At 60.3% G+C, this 14143-nt stretch overlaps 1 protein-coding gene across 1 annotated transcript; it reads right to left on the reverse strand.

Annotated features, from left to right (window-relative positions):
- Nucleotides 1-1459: 1459 nt before the first annotated feature.
- CCDC69 (coiled-coil domain containing 69) lies at nucleotides 1460-9491 on the reverse strand. Its single transcript, XM_076349699.1, has 9 exons — nucleotides 9431-9491; nucleotides 4206-4275; nucleotides 3604-3767; nucleotides 3267-3342; nucleotides 3001-3074; nucleotides 2665-2766; nucleotides 2186-2305; nucleotides 1844-1941; nucleotides 1460-1628 (listed from the first exon to the last, which is right to left on the reverse strand). Exons 1-9 carry the CDS (start codon nucleotides 9476-9478, stop codon nucleotides 1460-1462), a joined length of 921 nt encoding a protein of 306 aa, XP_076205814.1. The 5' UTR covers nucleotides 9479-9491.
- Nucleotides 9492-14143: the final 4652 nt, after the last annotated feature.

The following is a 14143-nucleotide window of genomic DNA, read 5'->3' on the forward strand; positions in this document are numbered from 1 at the left end:
GCAGCGGGGGCCTCCTCTGGGGCTCCCTTGTTGTGGCTTTGTGGTGCCTGCTCCCACCCCTCCCCGTTCCCCCCCCTGCCCTAGGTGCGGAGCACGTGGCCCCGCTGTGAGATGCTCCCGCACCAGTCCCCAAAACCACTGATATGGGACTCTTGAGGCTGCCACTTCTTACAGACTTGTAATTGTTACAGCCAGTAGCATGTTGGCCTGGTGCACACACATACACACACGCACGCACACTCCCCCCCGGCTAAATAGCCCCAGGGAGGGGACAGGCCAGTGACAGCCCCCGGACCAGTGACCGTCCCACCACTCGTGTGCCCAGTGGAAAGTGCTTGCATGCATCGAGCCGCGGCCTTGCAGCCATGCTGGCAGCGTCTTCCTCGATGGGGATGTGCTGGCTCGGAGCAGGGAGGGATGTGACCTGCTGGCAGCCGCCGCTGAAGCCTGCTCCCCCTCGGGAGGATGCTCTGCTCCCCAAATGTGCACCTCCGGGCACGCAGCCTCTGCCCAGCTTTGGGGGAGAAGATGGGGCTGGTGGTGCTGCTGATGGGCAGCGGGGACAAAGCGGGCTTGGCATCTGTGTGGCAGTCAGCGGGGGCACATCTGGGTCACGGGAGCAATCCCTGGGAGCTGTTTGCTGAAGATGGAGGAGGCGATGGGGAGAGGAGGGCACGGGTGGGATTCCTGCCTGGCCTCCCTCCCCAGGGAGCGAGGCAGGTCCTGGGCAGGGGAAGCCCTGCTTTCACTGGAAACGGCAGGAGTGGGTGGCATCGGCTTGGAGCAGCCTGGGCAGGAGGCCGAGCCCCAAAACGGGACAGGTTGACGTGGTCTATGGCAAGGGCAGCGCTGGAGATGGTAGATATACCTGGCTGCACCCATCCCTCCTGCCCTTTGCTGCCGCCCCGTGAAAGCCTCTGTGGCTCAGCCCTGGGCTTGGCCATGCACTTCTCAGCGATGCTCCCCAGGGACTGAGGTACCTTAACACCACCATGTCCCCAGTGCCCCCCTCGTCCTCCCGGTGCTCATCCCTGTACCGTTCCAGTGACCGCCTCGTCTTCCTCACCTCCGTGCCCCCGGGCAGCACTGATGCTGGTTATGCTCAGAGTCAAGTGCCGGGTCGGATCCAGCCCAATGCACATCTGCATGTCCTGGCTGACCCCTTTTACCTCCAGAAAGGCCCCCACAGCCTCCCACCAGAGGAAGGGGTGCAGGGATGGCACAGGGGGGTGGCCGGGGACCCCCTGCAGCCCTGCACGGGCTGGGGAAAGGCAGGCGCAAGTGTCCTGTGAAATACTCCATCGCCCCGGTCGGACGGGGCCACCCTGAGGGCTTGGCTGCCCCGAGGGCCTGCCCTGGCAGCGGGGGCACTTGTGAGAGCAGTCCTGGGCTCCCACAACCGGAGGAAAGCCCCGACAGCCCCCCCCCCCGGCAGTGTGCGGTGCCGGTCGGCGGCGTGCTACGTGGCGATGAGGGGCACCTCGCTGGCAGCGATGGGGAATGGGGAGCCGTCCCCACCGTTGAGCACGCGGTACAGCAGCTCCTCCTTCTCGTGGTGAGCCTGCTCCCGCAGCTGCGCCTCCTTCTCCAGTGCCCCACGGGCGGCCAGGAGCTCCTCCGACAGCTGCCTGCAGGAAAACGGCATGCACTGCTGGAGCCGCCGGGCAAAGCACCCATGAGCCCCCTCCACTCCCCGGAAAGCACCCGGTGGCACCGCAGGCTGTGATGTATTCCCCCCCCCGCCTGCTGCCACCTCTCCCCCCATTGGAGATGCCACCTGCGACTGCTGTCATCCTGCCACTGTGCACCGGGAAGCCAGTGGATGTGTGGGACCACCACTTACCTCGCCATGACCAAGTGGTTCTGGGTGCGAACCTGCAGGTCCTCGTTCTCCTGCTGGAGGGTCTTCACCTTCTCCTCCAGCAGAAGGTTCCTCTCCGCCTGGAAAGGGGGCACGAGGGTGAGGAGGGAGTTGGAAAACGCCTCTGATGTTCCCTCTGCCCCGTCTGGGGGAAAGCTGGCTCGGTGGGAGCATGGTGGCATTGCACCCATGTCCCTTCCCCACTCTGAGGGGGGAACCAGGCTCCATCCAGCTCCACTTCAGCTGCAATTTCTGGATGGGATTCAGGTGGGGAGAAGAGATGGAAAGAGGAAAGCCCACCTGCAACCCTCCCTTTGAACCCACCACAGTCTCCAAGTTCAGCAGCTTCTTATCCAGGCCATGGATCTGCTCGTTCTTCATCTCAATGACGAAGTGCAGGCTCTCCAGCTCCTGCTCCCAGAAGGGGCTGGGGCTCCCATGCTCCTGCGGGGCACAGGGGATGTGGCAGCTGCAGCGGGGTGGGCACTCGGGGCATCTGCCATGGTTCACCCCTCCACGCATGACCCCAGCGGGCCAGTGCTCTCAGCTGGGGCCCTGCAAGGCCCCAGGATGGGTTTGTACCCACAAGGCACCACGTTTCACCCATCGCTTGTGTTCAAGGGACCCTAACAGCCCACGCACCTCCCAGGGATGGGGCTTTGCTCCCCCCTTCAGCTGTCCTGTGGCCCCCCCCCCCCCAGGGTCCATCAGAGAAGCACCGCTGGCTTTGGGCCAGCACCCCGGAGCAGGTGCCCTCCCTGACACCCCTCTGCAGAGGCCACCGCTCCCACATCTCCCTGTACCTGGATGTGCTTCTTGTAGTCTGTGCTCAAGAGCGACTCCTCTACCCGCTTCATCCTCTCCTGGAAGGACTTCAGCTGGGAATTCAGCACCTGGATCTTCTCCTAGGGCAGCCGGGGAAGAAGCAGGATGGGAGATGTCTGGGATTTCTTCCTGAGCAGGGGCACTGCTGGGCTACGGTACCCCGATAACCCCAGGGCTGGAGGAGCCTGCGTGGTCCCTGGGCACACCAGGGACCAAGGTGGCCGCTAAGGAGCTCAGGGCACCATGGCAGAGCCAGCAGATGGTCCTCAAGCCCTTCATGAGCACCCTCTCCCCAGGTATTTCTCCACGGGTACCTGTAACGCCGCCTGGGACCTGTGGTGGGACTCTGCCAGCAGCAGCTTCTCCTGCTCATGCGCTCTCTGGAGCTCTGCATGGGGGACGTGAACTGAGCATCACCGGTGCGGGACGCTGGGGCAGCGAGTCCCACCTGAGCCCCACAGTGTCGTGGAGCAGGGGGGCAGCATCCCCATGACCCCACATGAAGCCAGAGGGGCACCAGCAGTAGGGGGGGGGTGGGTGGCAGGGTGGCTGCGGGGAGCCCTGCTGTCCTGGTACGCACCTTGCAGGGTCTCTGTGTGCTCCCTCCTCAGGGCATTGAACTGCTCCTCCAGCTCCGGGTCTTTTCCCTTTTCCACCTGGGAAGCAGGGATATGACAAACCCTACTTGTCTGACCCGACGTAAGGGATGCTCTGGCCCTCCCCGCTCCCCGTGACTCATTGCCAGACCCGCACCACTCTGGGCTTCCTAACCCCTTCCTAACCCCTTCCTTCTCCCGAAAACGGGAGAGCTCAGCCCAGTGTGTGCCAGGTCCGTGATCGCTGCCTGGGAAGTCATCGCTGGCCACACGCTCCCTGCCCAGCCGCTGCCCCCAGCGGCACCTGCCTTTTCGACTGACCTGGTTGTTAACGTCCTGGGCGATTCTCGCAGTCCCTGCCCGGCTGGCATCCCGCAGCTGCTCCTCCTCCTTCTCCTGGCCTTGGAGGAGTCTCGTGCTCTCCGTCCGCTCCTCTCGCAGTACTGCCTTCTCCTTCTTGTCCTCAGGCAACAGGGTGGCATTGGCTGCAACGCAAACGCGGCTGAAATGGTGCCGGCCGCATCCTGCTAACCAGGCTGCTTGGATGTCCTGGGCAGCCGACCGGCCAGCGTGGTGGCCTGGGTTCAGCCCCTGTCCTCTTCCCACTGGACAAATACCTCCCCCCTATCTCACTGGTGCAAATTAGCACTAATTGGGATGGCTCTAGCAGGCTCAGAGAGGACACGGCTCGTTAGGTCTCCTGCCCTGGGGACAACCTGTCTGCCTGATAGGCTGGGATGCCGTTGTCTCTGGGATGCCATCATGGCTGTCCACCTGCACCAGCACCATGTGGAGGCTGCAGCCATCATGCCCATCCTCCCTGGCCCCGGCACAGGCTGGCCGCCCTGGGGTCTGTCCTACTGCTTTCTTAATATCACACTGAGAAAGCACAGCGGGCGGAGGGAAACACATTTTCTTCTCACCGTTCTCTGTCTTCAAGGCTGTGAGCTCCTGGGATGCCGGTCCCCTCTGCTGCTGGGCTTTTAGCTGTCTCTGGCAGAGAGAGAGGTGGCTGGAGCAGGGGGGAACAAAGGGGGGCAGGTGGCTACAGGCAGAGGACACCCTGCAGCCAGGCACCCTGCGCTGAGTGCGCTTCAGCCCTGCTAAAACATGGGTGCTAGAGCAGCAGTGGTCCCTCCCTGACTCCCTGCCCTCTGCCAGCCCCGAGCAGCCATGGGTGCGCACGCACTGCCTGGCAGGCAGCCCCGAGCTCGTGCTGTTTCCCTGCACCCCGGATGCTTCACCACACAGCATTGCCAGTCACCGGCTGGAAAACCTGGGGGATGCTCGCAATCCCCCCCGACATGGTGCTGGTGCAAAATATGCTCCGGCAGCAAAACATTTGGTGGGGGAGAGCAGGCAACACTTGGCAGGGCTCCGGCTATGGCGCTTCCTTGCCACCCTCCTCCTGCACCGTCCCCGCTGCCCCGGGATGCTCAGGGTCAGCCTGGTCCCTGGCACCTTGCAGCACCCCAAACACACCCCTCTGCCAGTGCTTCACACAGCTGAGCTTTGACACAGCCCGTGCTGGAGCAGAAGTGAGAAATGAAAAATAACCATAAATCAGAGGCGATGCCGACCCCGTGCAGGGCTGGCAGCAGGCGAGGGCTGCTGGTGGCGCAAGCAATGACCTCAGGAACGCAGGAATGTGCTGCTCAGCCCTGCGCACTCCTGCATGCTCCCACTGCTGCCGCGGGGCTGATATAACCCAGAGCCAGGAGCTGCCTTCAGCAACACAGCTCCGCGGGATGCCTTCCAGCCCTGCATGGGTTTAATTTAGTCACTTGGAGGGGAGGAGAGAAAAAAAAAAAAAGAGATGGATATATTTTTATCTGTTGCTGAAAGATAGAAGCAAAGCTCGCCTGCTCTTGCAGCTCGGCCTCCCTGGTGCCAGGCAAATCATGCCCCTGACGCCCATCACCGGGTCGTGCTTCTGGGCAGGGGTGCGGATGCACCGTGGGTGAGGGAATCCACCTGCAGACATGTTGCTGCTCTCCAGCCCCCAGAAAAGCTGCCCCTAAAATTACTGGTCCCTAACGAAACCAGCCCTGCAGCCCGTGGGGTGCTGGGGACCCTGCTGTGCCGGCTGCACCCTGGCTTGGCCCCGCTGTCACAGCGGCGTGGCCAAATACAGACCAGATTAGGGAGCCTGGCTTGGGAAAAAAGCGAGGCAAAGCAAACAGGCGTCCCTGCCTCCGCCTCCCCTGCAGCCCCCCTTCTGAAGCTGGAGGGAAGCGCAGTTGCCAGAGAGAGCAGGAAAACTCTGAGCCTCTGCGAAGCCACGGCTTTATCTTCCCTTCTATGGCGTGAGCGGCCGCGGCATTGAACACGGCCCAGGCAGCGGGGCGAGGAGGCACCAGATGGTCGGGATTCGCAGGGTTTGTTCTCGTTGCCGACACGGCTCACCCTGCAAACGCAGGGTGCCCCAGGATGCCGCCGAGCCCCGGCAGCCCTGCCTACAATGGGTCCCTAGGGTCTCCAGCCTGCCCCCCGCACACATCTCATGCTGATGTGCATCCCCCTGCTATTAATGTACCCCCTGTCCCGTGCCGGGTTTTGGAGTCCAGTGGGGGGTGGATGGATGAGACAGTTGGGGCTCTGCAAGTCCAGGGGCATCACAGGAACCTCAAAAGCTGCCCCCCTCCCGGTTTTACTGTGACAAAGCAAAGGCTGTGCGGGGGGACTGTCCTGGCACGGCAGGGTCACACAGCCCCCAAGGGTTTTGGATGATCTGAGCCTTGCCGGGAGCGGGATGCTGGTACATCCTCCAGGAGTGACGCCCAAACCTCACCTGCCCAAACCAAATTGCCTCCGCTGCATGTGTCCCGCTCGCTGGCAAAGGCGATGCTCAAGGACAGAGAGCCCAGGGCTGGTCACCCCTGATCACCCCCATAGCACGGGCAATGTCCCCAGTGTGGACCAGGGCACTTTCACCTCTCCCCTGTGCCCCAAACTCAGTGGGCCAGGGCCTCAGAGCCCCTCGGCTGCTCAAGGAGGATGATTTGAGACAACTACACTGAACTCAGAAACGGCTAAAGGGAGCAAGAGGTATGCCAGCATCAGCAGACAAACCTAAATATCTGCCCCGAGGCTACGAGCGAGGCACCCTTCCTACCTCTAGGAGCAATTAAAATAGTGTCTGGAGCTAATTTTACTCCTAAGCACTCAATTGTTCTTTGGGATGAGAGCTCCACTGCCAAAGGCGGGGTGAAAAGCAAAATGTGGCTGAAAACTAACTGAAATACAGAGGCACCTTCCACGGCCACTTCCAGAGCAGCATGTGGCACCCACGTCTCCGGTATCGCCCGGCGCATTTTGGAGAGCTGGAAGACAGTCCCGGTATCTGCTGTGCGTGAAAGGAGCAGGTTGGGAGTTGCTCCAGCTGGAACGGCTTTGGCCTGGGGAAGAAGCAGCCTGAAACTTCCCACAGGTGCAGGCCATCGGCAGCGCTGCTTATCCTGTACGGTCTCAGCATGGAAACCTCTGGCTTTGGCTTTAAGGAGGCTCAAGCCAAAAAAATACCTTCTAGCTATAAAAAAAAAAAAGTATCCACGTTCTTGGAACTAAATATTTCTAATGGTCTGGAGCAAAACTGTTTATGGTTGGATTAATCGGGATTTCCAGCAGAACCTGAGGCATCTCGGAAGGTGCCAGCGGTGGGGAGCACCCACACAGAGGCAGCCGGCACGGTGCAGGCAGCTGGGTGGGCTGCAGCCTCTGCTTCAGCTTTTAGCGTGAGGTGGGGTTTTGTACTGTATTTTTCTTCCTCTTTTCCTGTTTTACAAGTATGTTAAGCAATTAAACCATGCAACGTTACCGTCAGCGAACGAAATCACAGAGAGGCAGGAAATGAGCATTTAAACCCCGACTCTGCTCCTGGGGACAAGGTTTTGCTTTGTGGCTGCGGAGAAGGGGGCCAGGATTTGGCCTACGACCCTAAAACTTCCCCGGGACCTGCAGCAGATGCTCAGTGCTGCCAGAGCAACACTGGCACAGGTCCGTGGGACCTGTCTTTGACTCTGCTGCTGTTTTTCCTCCGGCGACGGTTGTGTTACAAGATGGCTATCACCTCTCGTACAGTCAGATCTGTGCTGCAGACTGTATGCAAACCCTTCACGCCGCTGACAGCCCCGAGTTTCGCGTCCTGACCTTTCCCTGGCTCCTGCTGCTACATATAGTTCCTATATCTCCAAAATAAATTCACCCCAGCCCTGGACGGCGGCCAAGCCTCAGCCCTGATCTTTTGGGAAGGCGTCTTGGCCTCTCTCATGCTGGGAGCATGACCGAAGGGCGAGCGGTGACCACGAGTGGCCAAGCATGGGTGGATGGAGCTGGAGGGGAAGGGACCCCCGGGGACAGTGCCCGCAGCTCGGGGCCGGGCTCTGGCCGCAGCACCTGTGCCCATGCCTCCTTACTGCCCCGCTGCTCGCAGACCAGTGACGAGAAGGACGAGGCTGCCAAGCCGCCTCCCCCGGGGCACACAGCGGCGCCTGGTATGCCGTCCGCCCACCGGACCCAGCCCGGCACGGGCTCCCCAAGGTCACCTCCAACCTGGGACCGGTCCCAAAAGCCTCCACAGCCCCCAGCCCCATGACAGCCCCCAGCCCCGTGACGTGCACCCAGGGTCTGCCTGGGCTCACCCCCGGGGTTTGGGGGCTCCCCCATCCCCAAGTAACCCCAAGGGACCAGCTCTGCAAGTCCACCCATCAGCAGCAGGAGGGTGAAGGTGTCCCACCCTGCCTTTTGGTACTCTGGACATGAGAACGTGGGCAGGAGTGGCTCACTGCCCGCCCTTACCCCTTTCGGCCATAAAGGGGATTTTCAGTGCTGCTTTCGGAATTAACTTGCAACTTAGTCACAGCAGCAGGGCTGTTTTATGGGGCACAAATTGCGGTGAGCAGCGCTGCAAGGCTGAGCAGAAGAGCTCGAGAGCGGGCAAGTGCAGGAAGGGAGGCGTCTGCGGGCAAATGACTCCGACTTAAATTTCCGCATTTTGATAAACGTGCAGCTCTCAACACCTGGGGCCTTGGGGCCTTGGGGCTGCTGTTTCTCCCTGTCCCATGCCCCTTCTTGCGAGCTCTTAGAGTCACAAACCAGTCCAGAAATGTCTGATCTTATGACATGGAGAAGAGTAGGGTTTTTTTCTCCATGATACAGAGAAGCAGCCAAGCCTGCAAGTGCTGTAAATAAAGGCACTTGCTGGCTCCGGGGCTGTGCAAGCTCCGTGCCTGCTCCCCCCACACATCCCAGCAGCGGGTTGTGCTTCTGCCGCGTGGTCCCGGGCGGCTGAGCTCTCACAGCTGCCTCTGCAAAGGGCCGCCCGTGTAAGGGGGCACGTCGGCACCGCGGGGCCTTTCTGACTTTCCTCCTGCCCCTGCCACCCTCCAGCGACCACAACCCACCGACATCAGTACGCACAGCACATCCGACTTCACAAACAACTCCTGAGGCCGATGGCGGGGTGCTAAGGCAGCATGAGCATGTCAAAAAATAATAATAATTAGCAGCAGATAATTTCTAGACCTTAACTTGCAGAAGAGCTCTTCAGTGCAGAGCAATGCACCGAGATCTGCCGAGGACTCAGAGCGTTCCCCTGCAGAAGCGTCGCCTTCGGCACAAGGGGGGACCCGGCACAAGGGGGGACACAACTTTTGGGACAAGGGAGGATGCTGTGGGAGGATGGCAGAGGTCTAGCTGGGGGAACCCATCCCTGTCCTATATGGGACCACCATTTCCAATAGGCATTGTCACCCCAGACGCTGCATCCCCTTTAGTACGGGCTTCCCCATGATGTGGCAGGAGAGCCCGGAGGGGTGCAGGAGGGTGCAGCAGGGCAGGTGGCTGCCAACTCCCGCCGTGCCCGGTGCCGGCTTCCCCGCCACGATGCCGGTGGGGTCACAGGCAGCCGGGGATAGCCGCACTGCCCAGCCCCGCCGCTCCCCGGGGCAGGGGGGGGGGGAACCCACGCCGGGTGCCCCCAGCACACCTCCTGCCCAGCACTGCAAGCAGGGCTCCACGCAAACCCCAGCCCCACGCGAACCCCAACTCCTCGCAAACCCCGACAAGACGCACAGCCGGTCCCACGCCAGCCCCGACCCCACGCGAAGCCCAGCCCAAGCCCAGCCCAGCCAGCCCCCGCAGCCGCTACCTTGCCGCCGGCGGGGCAGCAGCGCAGGGCGCTGCCGGTACAGCCCATGGAGCCCCGGCCGGGAGCCCGCTCAGCCGCGGGGCGCCGGGCGCTGCATCCCCCGGCGAGCGGCTTCCGCTGCCCGGCGGGACGAGACGGGACGGGACGGGACGGGACGGGACGGGACGGGACGAACCGCCCCAGCTGGGGCTGGCAGGCAGAAAAAAATAAAAAAAAAATTAAAAAAAAAAAAAAGTCGTCCCCGCAGCTGCTCGCAGGCAGCGCCGGGAGAGGGTGCTCTGCACCCCCGAGCCGCGGGCAGGGCCCCCGGCCGCAGCCTGCCCGCCCCCGGGGCTGGCCCTGGGCGCCCGGCGGGGGTGCTCCGGCCCTGGGGCCCCTCCACCCTGGGGTGTCCCCGCCCTGGGCTCGGGATGCTTCGTGCCAAGCAGGGTAGTGGGACCGCCTGCCCCGGGAACGCTCTGTCCCTGGGGTCCCCTGCACGGGGATGCTGCTGGGTGGGGGGAAAGGGGAGCAGGACCCCCGCACAGGGGGTGCTCCAAATTGAGTGGGTGGAGCAGGACCCCTGCACCGGGGGTGGGGTCCCGCCGGAGCAGGGCTGGCTTGGGGGGCTTGCCCGGCTTGAACCCACCCCAGCCCCCTGGGAGAAGGGTTGTCGGGGCAAAGGCAGGATCCATCGTGGCTATTGCCTTCACCCCATGAAGTTTCAGCTCGTGCTGGGGTAGTTGTGTAAAGGTGGTGGTTTTGGGGTGTTTTTTTCTGGCAGGAGCTCTGATCTGGGGGTAGCTGTGCTGGCTGGAGGGGGCTTTCGCTGTGGTCTATACTGCGTGGGGGACTGCATCCTGGCAACCCTGCTCTGGAGCATCCCAAACAACCCAAATGCGGGGCCTGGAGCCAGGGTGCCCTTTTCCAGGAGGAAATCCTGAACTTTGGAAACGAGTCCTGAAGAGGTAGGGAAACACATGGATTTGAAAGTGTTCTGTCTGAAAATTAATGGGAGGAAAGGCAGGTTCCTCCAAATGTTTTGGTTTTGATGATTTTTTTAAATGTTGTAAAATAATAGATGTTTCTGAATGAACACACATTCTGACCTGAAAAATCAACTGTTGCCACCCAGCACTGCTGAAATAGGAGTGTTTCAACCTGGTCACGAGGCTGTGCCCGTATGGAAACACTGCCAGTTTTTGTAAACAAGTTTCTATTCTAACATTTTCCAAATATCTCCTGGGAGAAGTCCAAGCAGCCCGCGGCTCAGGGGCTGCCAGCACGCTGGCGTTTTGCCGCCAGTCTGGCACCACCTGCCCGGCCAGTGAGGGAGTGGAGGTGCATGGTCGCCACACGACGTATGACTTGGAGGTGTTTTTTCTGCCCTGGTAACCCTGGGACCGGGGAAATTGTGAAACACCACTTGGATAGGAGGGTGGGGAAGGTGAGGGGCAAGCCCATGGCTGCCCCGAGTCTCCCGGGGACTGGTGGGGCCAGTTGCCTGCATCCTCTTGGGTAGGTGCTGCTTAACCTGGGTGAAGTTTGGTGAGACACAGCAGCTTCCTGGCATCAGCTCCCACCACTCAGAAACCACTGAGGGCGTCTCTGTTCTTATCTCCCCAGCACTTCATACACGGGGCAAGTCTCCTTCCCCGCCTGAGAGTACTTATTTGGGCTGAGTAGATCGTTTGAGGGATAAAAAGCTCTGTCAGTGCGAGGTGCTGGTTTCCACCTCCCCAGGGTTAATTAAAAATCCTGGTCCAGACTTTGGAGGCTGAAGGCATACGGGGGCAAGCACAAACACACATGCATATTTCCAGGCTGAATTTGCATCACTGGGGCCATGGCTGGGAACAGAAGCAGCTGTGTGGGCAGCTGATGAGGAGCCTGTCCAGCTGCCATCACGTCTTGCTGGTTCATGAAGCTCCAGCAGTTTGCACATGTGCTTGTGATAATTTCTGGTGTTACTGGGGGTGCACTGGGATGCCCCTGTGCCACAAAGCGGGGCTCTGGGTAGGGTTTCTCTTGCTAATGGTGGAGAAAAACCAGAGGATTTGGTCACATCAGGCTGAGGCATCAAGCCAGCAAGGCAGAGCTGGGGTTTGGGGATGGGGATGTGCAGTGAGGCCCACTCCAGCCGGCCCTGCTCCCCAGCCCTGCACCCTGCGCTGCTGCCGCGGGCTCTGGCGTGCGGTGCTCGCCATGGTAGCTACAACCCTGCACTTCTATAAATCACTGACTTTCAGAGAGAGGCCACACCAGATCACGTTACATCCTTCGTTCAGCCCACCGGCGCATCTGTGAGGCTGCCTGCCAGAGGCCCTGCCTGTGCTGCCCCAAAGGTCTCTTATTTTAGCTTGATTTCAGCAATTTCTCAGTTTCTCCAATCTTTCCTGTGTGGGCTGCACGGGACGTGTCCCTGCTGGAGAGATCTCCCATCTCAGCCCTGCTTCATCTTCCTCTGCCCCAATACACTGATAATTTGTTCTCTTTCCAGGGCAGCACTTAAACAGCCAGAAACTTTTCTGTCCAGCCGGTTTTGAGCAAAACAGGGGCTTTCCATGGCATTGTAGGGGTGGGATTCATGGCTGCAACAACTCATCCCCCTCTCCCTAACCAGGGGAGCCTGGGGACCCGGGGAGCACGCGGGGCTGGGGCTGCCGGAGGCCGCTCGCCAAGGGCTGGAGATGACAGGGACTGCGGCAGCAAGGGGATTTCTGCCTGTGCAAAGACAGGAAAGCGGAGGCGGCGTGTGGCAGACCCACCTGGGGCAGCTTCGGCTTGTTTTGAAGTTTTCCCCGATGTCTTTTTCAGTGTTATCGCGATCTCTCCCCAGGAATGACAGCGGCTGGAGAAGTCTCAAGGGTTTTGCCTGGAAAAGCGAGCCTAGGAGCATTTATCTCACGCTCAGCTGAATTGCCGTAAATGGGATAACAGCTGGCTGAATGTCAAGTTAATTTGTACCAATGGTCATTTAAAGTGTTTGCCAAAGCTTATGGATAAGAGAAGTATTTATGCAAGCGGTTAAAGTGTCTTGGCTCTCTCTCCAGTTCCAGCTGGTAAGGACTGGGCAGGACGGGGTGGATACAGGGCGGTGTCGGTGCCAGCGCATGGGATTTCCATCTGGGATCCGGCCCTGCATGGTCTGTGTGCAGGGTGGTCCCGTGAGCGCAGATGGGGTCATTCATTTTTTTTGTTTCTTTTTTTTTTACAGAAACCCAGTCTGGAAAAGAAAAAGGGAGAGAAGATTTTGCTGGAAGGCTTTTGGGCGATGAGCTGGCCCGTGGCGATGCCCAGCGGGTCCCGGCAAAGCTGGTGTCACGGGCGGTAGAGAGAGGGTGGTCTGTGGTTGCACCCTTCGGCCCAGTGCATAATTTTTGCAATCTGCTTTTGTAAATGAGACCTAATGAAGTCATTAACGTTGTCACCCATCTGTGCTGGCTGCTCTTCTTCAATGCAAATCAAGGCTGTTTAGCCAGACCTGCTGAGACCTCGTGATTCGGGCTTTGCATGGGTGAGATAGCTCAGAAAACTGTTTGAACTGCAGAGGATCTTGCATGTGTTGGAGCCCAAGAAAAGGTCACAGAGTCCTTTGGTGGGGATCTAGGTCATGCATGCTTCTGTCTTGAGGTAGAGCAGCGATTTCAAGTCATTTCTGCCCCTGCCTGTGTTTTTCCAAGCAAAAAGATGTGGGTTAACCTGTCCTTACAGTCCTTTATTCTCTCTTTTTCCCCATGGCAAAATGGAGGGGGGAAGGGTGGGAATGGGGGAGTGAATCCTTCACCCACACTGGTTGTGAGAAGCAGGAAAGCACGTGGCGCCGGGGGCTTGAGGTGAGGTGCTGTGCTCCCCTCCTGGCCCCAAACACGATGCTCCGGCCATGCCCACGCCTCTCCCCACGCATCCCTGTCCCCATCCCCGTCCCCCGGCTGCTCCAGGGCCTCAAAGTGAAAACTAATCCCAGGGGATAACTTTCCTCCCCACTCCCGGGTGGGAGGAACAGGGCTATTTATTCCTCACCCTTAAGCCTCCGCAGCGGATCAGCGACGCAGTTGTCGCTGCCGGCGCGGGGTGGGCAGCAGCATCCATCATGGCCCCTGCCTGCTCCCACGCCCTGCCTGCACGCTCCCGGCTGGTCTCGCTGCTAAATAAGGATGAAAGGCTAAAAATAGAGCTGAGGCAGGGGTTTGGACAAACCGGGCAACCCTTCCCAGGGCCGGGAGCGATACAGGGAGGCCGACCAGCATCAGCGTGTGAGGGAGAGTGGAGCTGCCTGTGGGGAAGGGTCCCACGCGTGGGTCCTAACTGTGCTGCGGCGGGGGGGGGGGTCTGAGACCTGCCACACTCGTGTCCTGTGTGGTCAGTTGGCTCAGTCCCTTCCAGCTTTCCACAGGGAAAAACCATCTGTTCACCAAAATATATGGGAAAACCCACGCTCCTGTGCCATCCGTGATGGTGGGATACCGTGGGGCCATTCCAGCGTGACGGGGGGGGGGGGGGGCTCGGGGCAGCTCTGGCTGGAAAATGGGCACCCGAAGGGAAAGGGGTGGAAGAGGGGGGTGTTAAATCTGAAATGGTGGATAGGTGGGTGGTGGGTAGTGGGGTGCTGTGGCAAAACAGCCCACTTGGGGGCTGCCCGACACCCGGGTCCCCCCCCCCCCCGCTGCACACACGGCACCGGGTTCAGGGTCTCAAATTATCTCCGCTCTCCAGCTGCCGCCCGCCCTGTGC

Source organism: Aptenodytes patagonicus, chromosome 12 (genome assembly GCF_965638725.1).
Source record: "Aptenodytes patagonicus chromosome 12, bAptPat1.pri.cur, whole genome shotgun sequence".
NCBI classification, from domain to species: domain Eukaryota; kingdom Metazoa; phylum Chordata; class Aves; order Sphenisciformes; family Spheniscidae; genus Aptenodytes; species Aptenodytes patagonicus.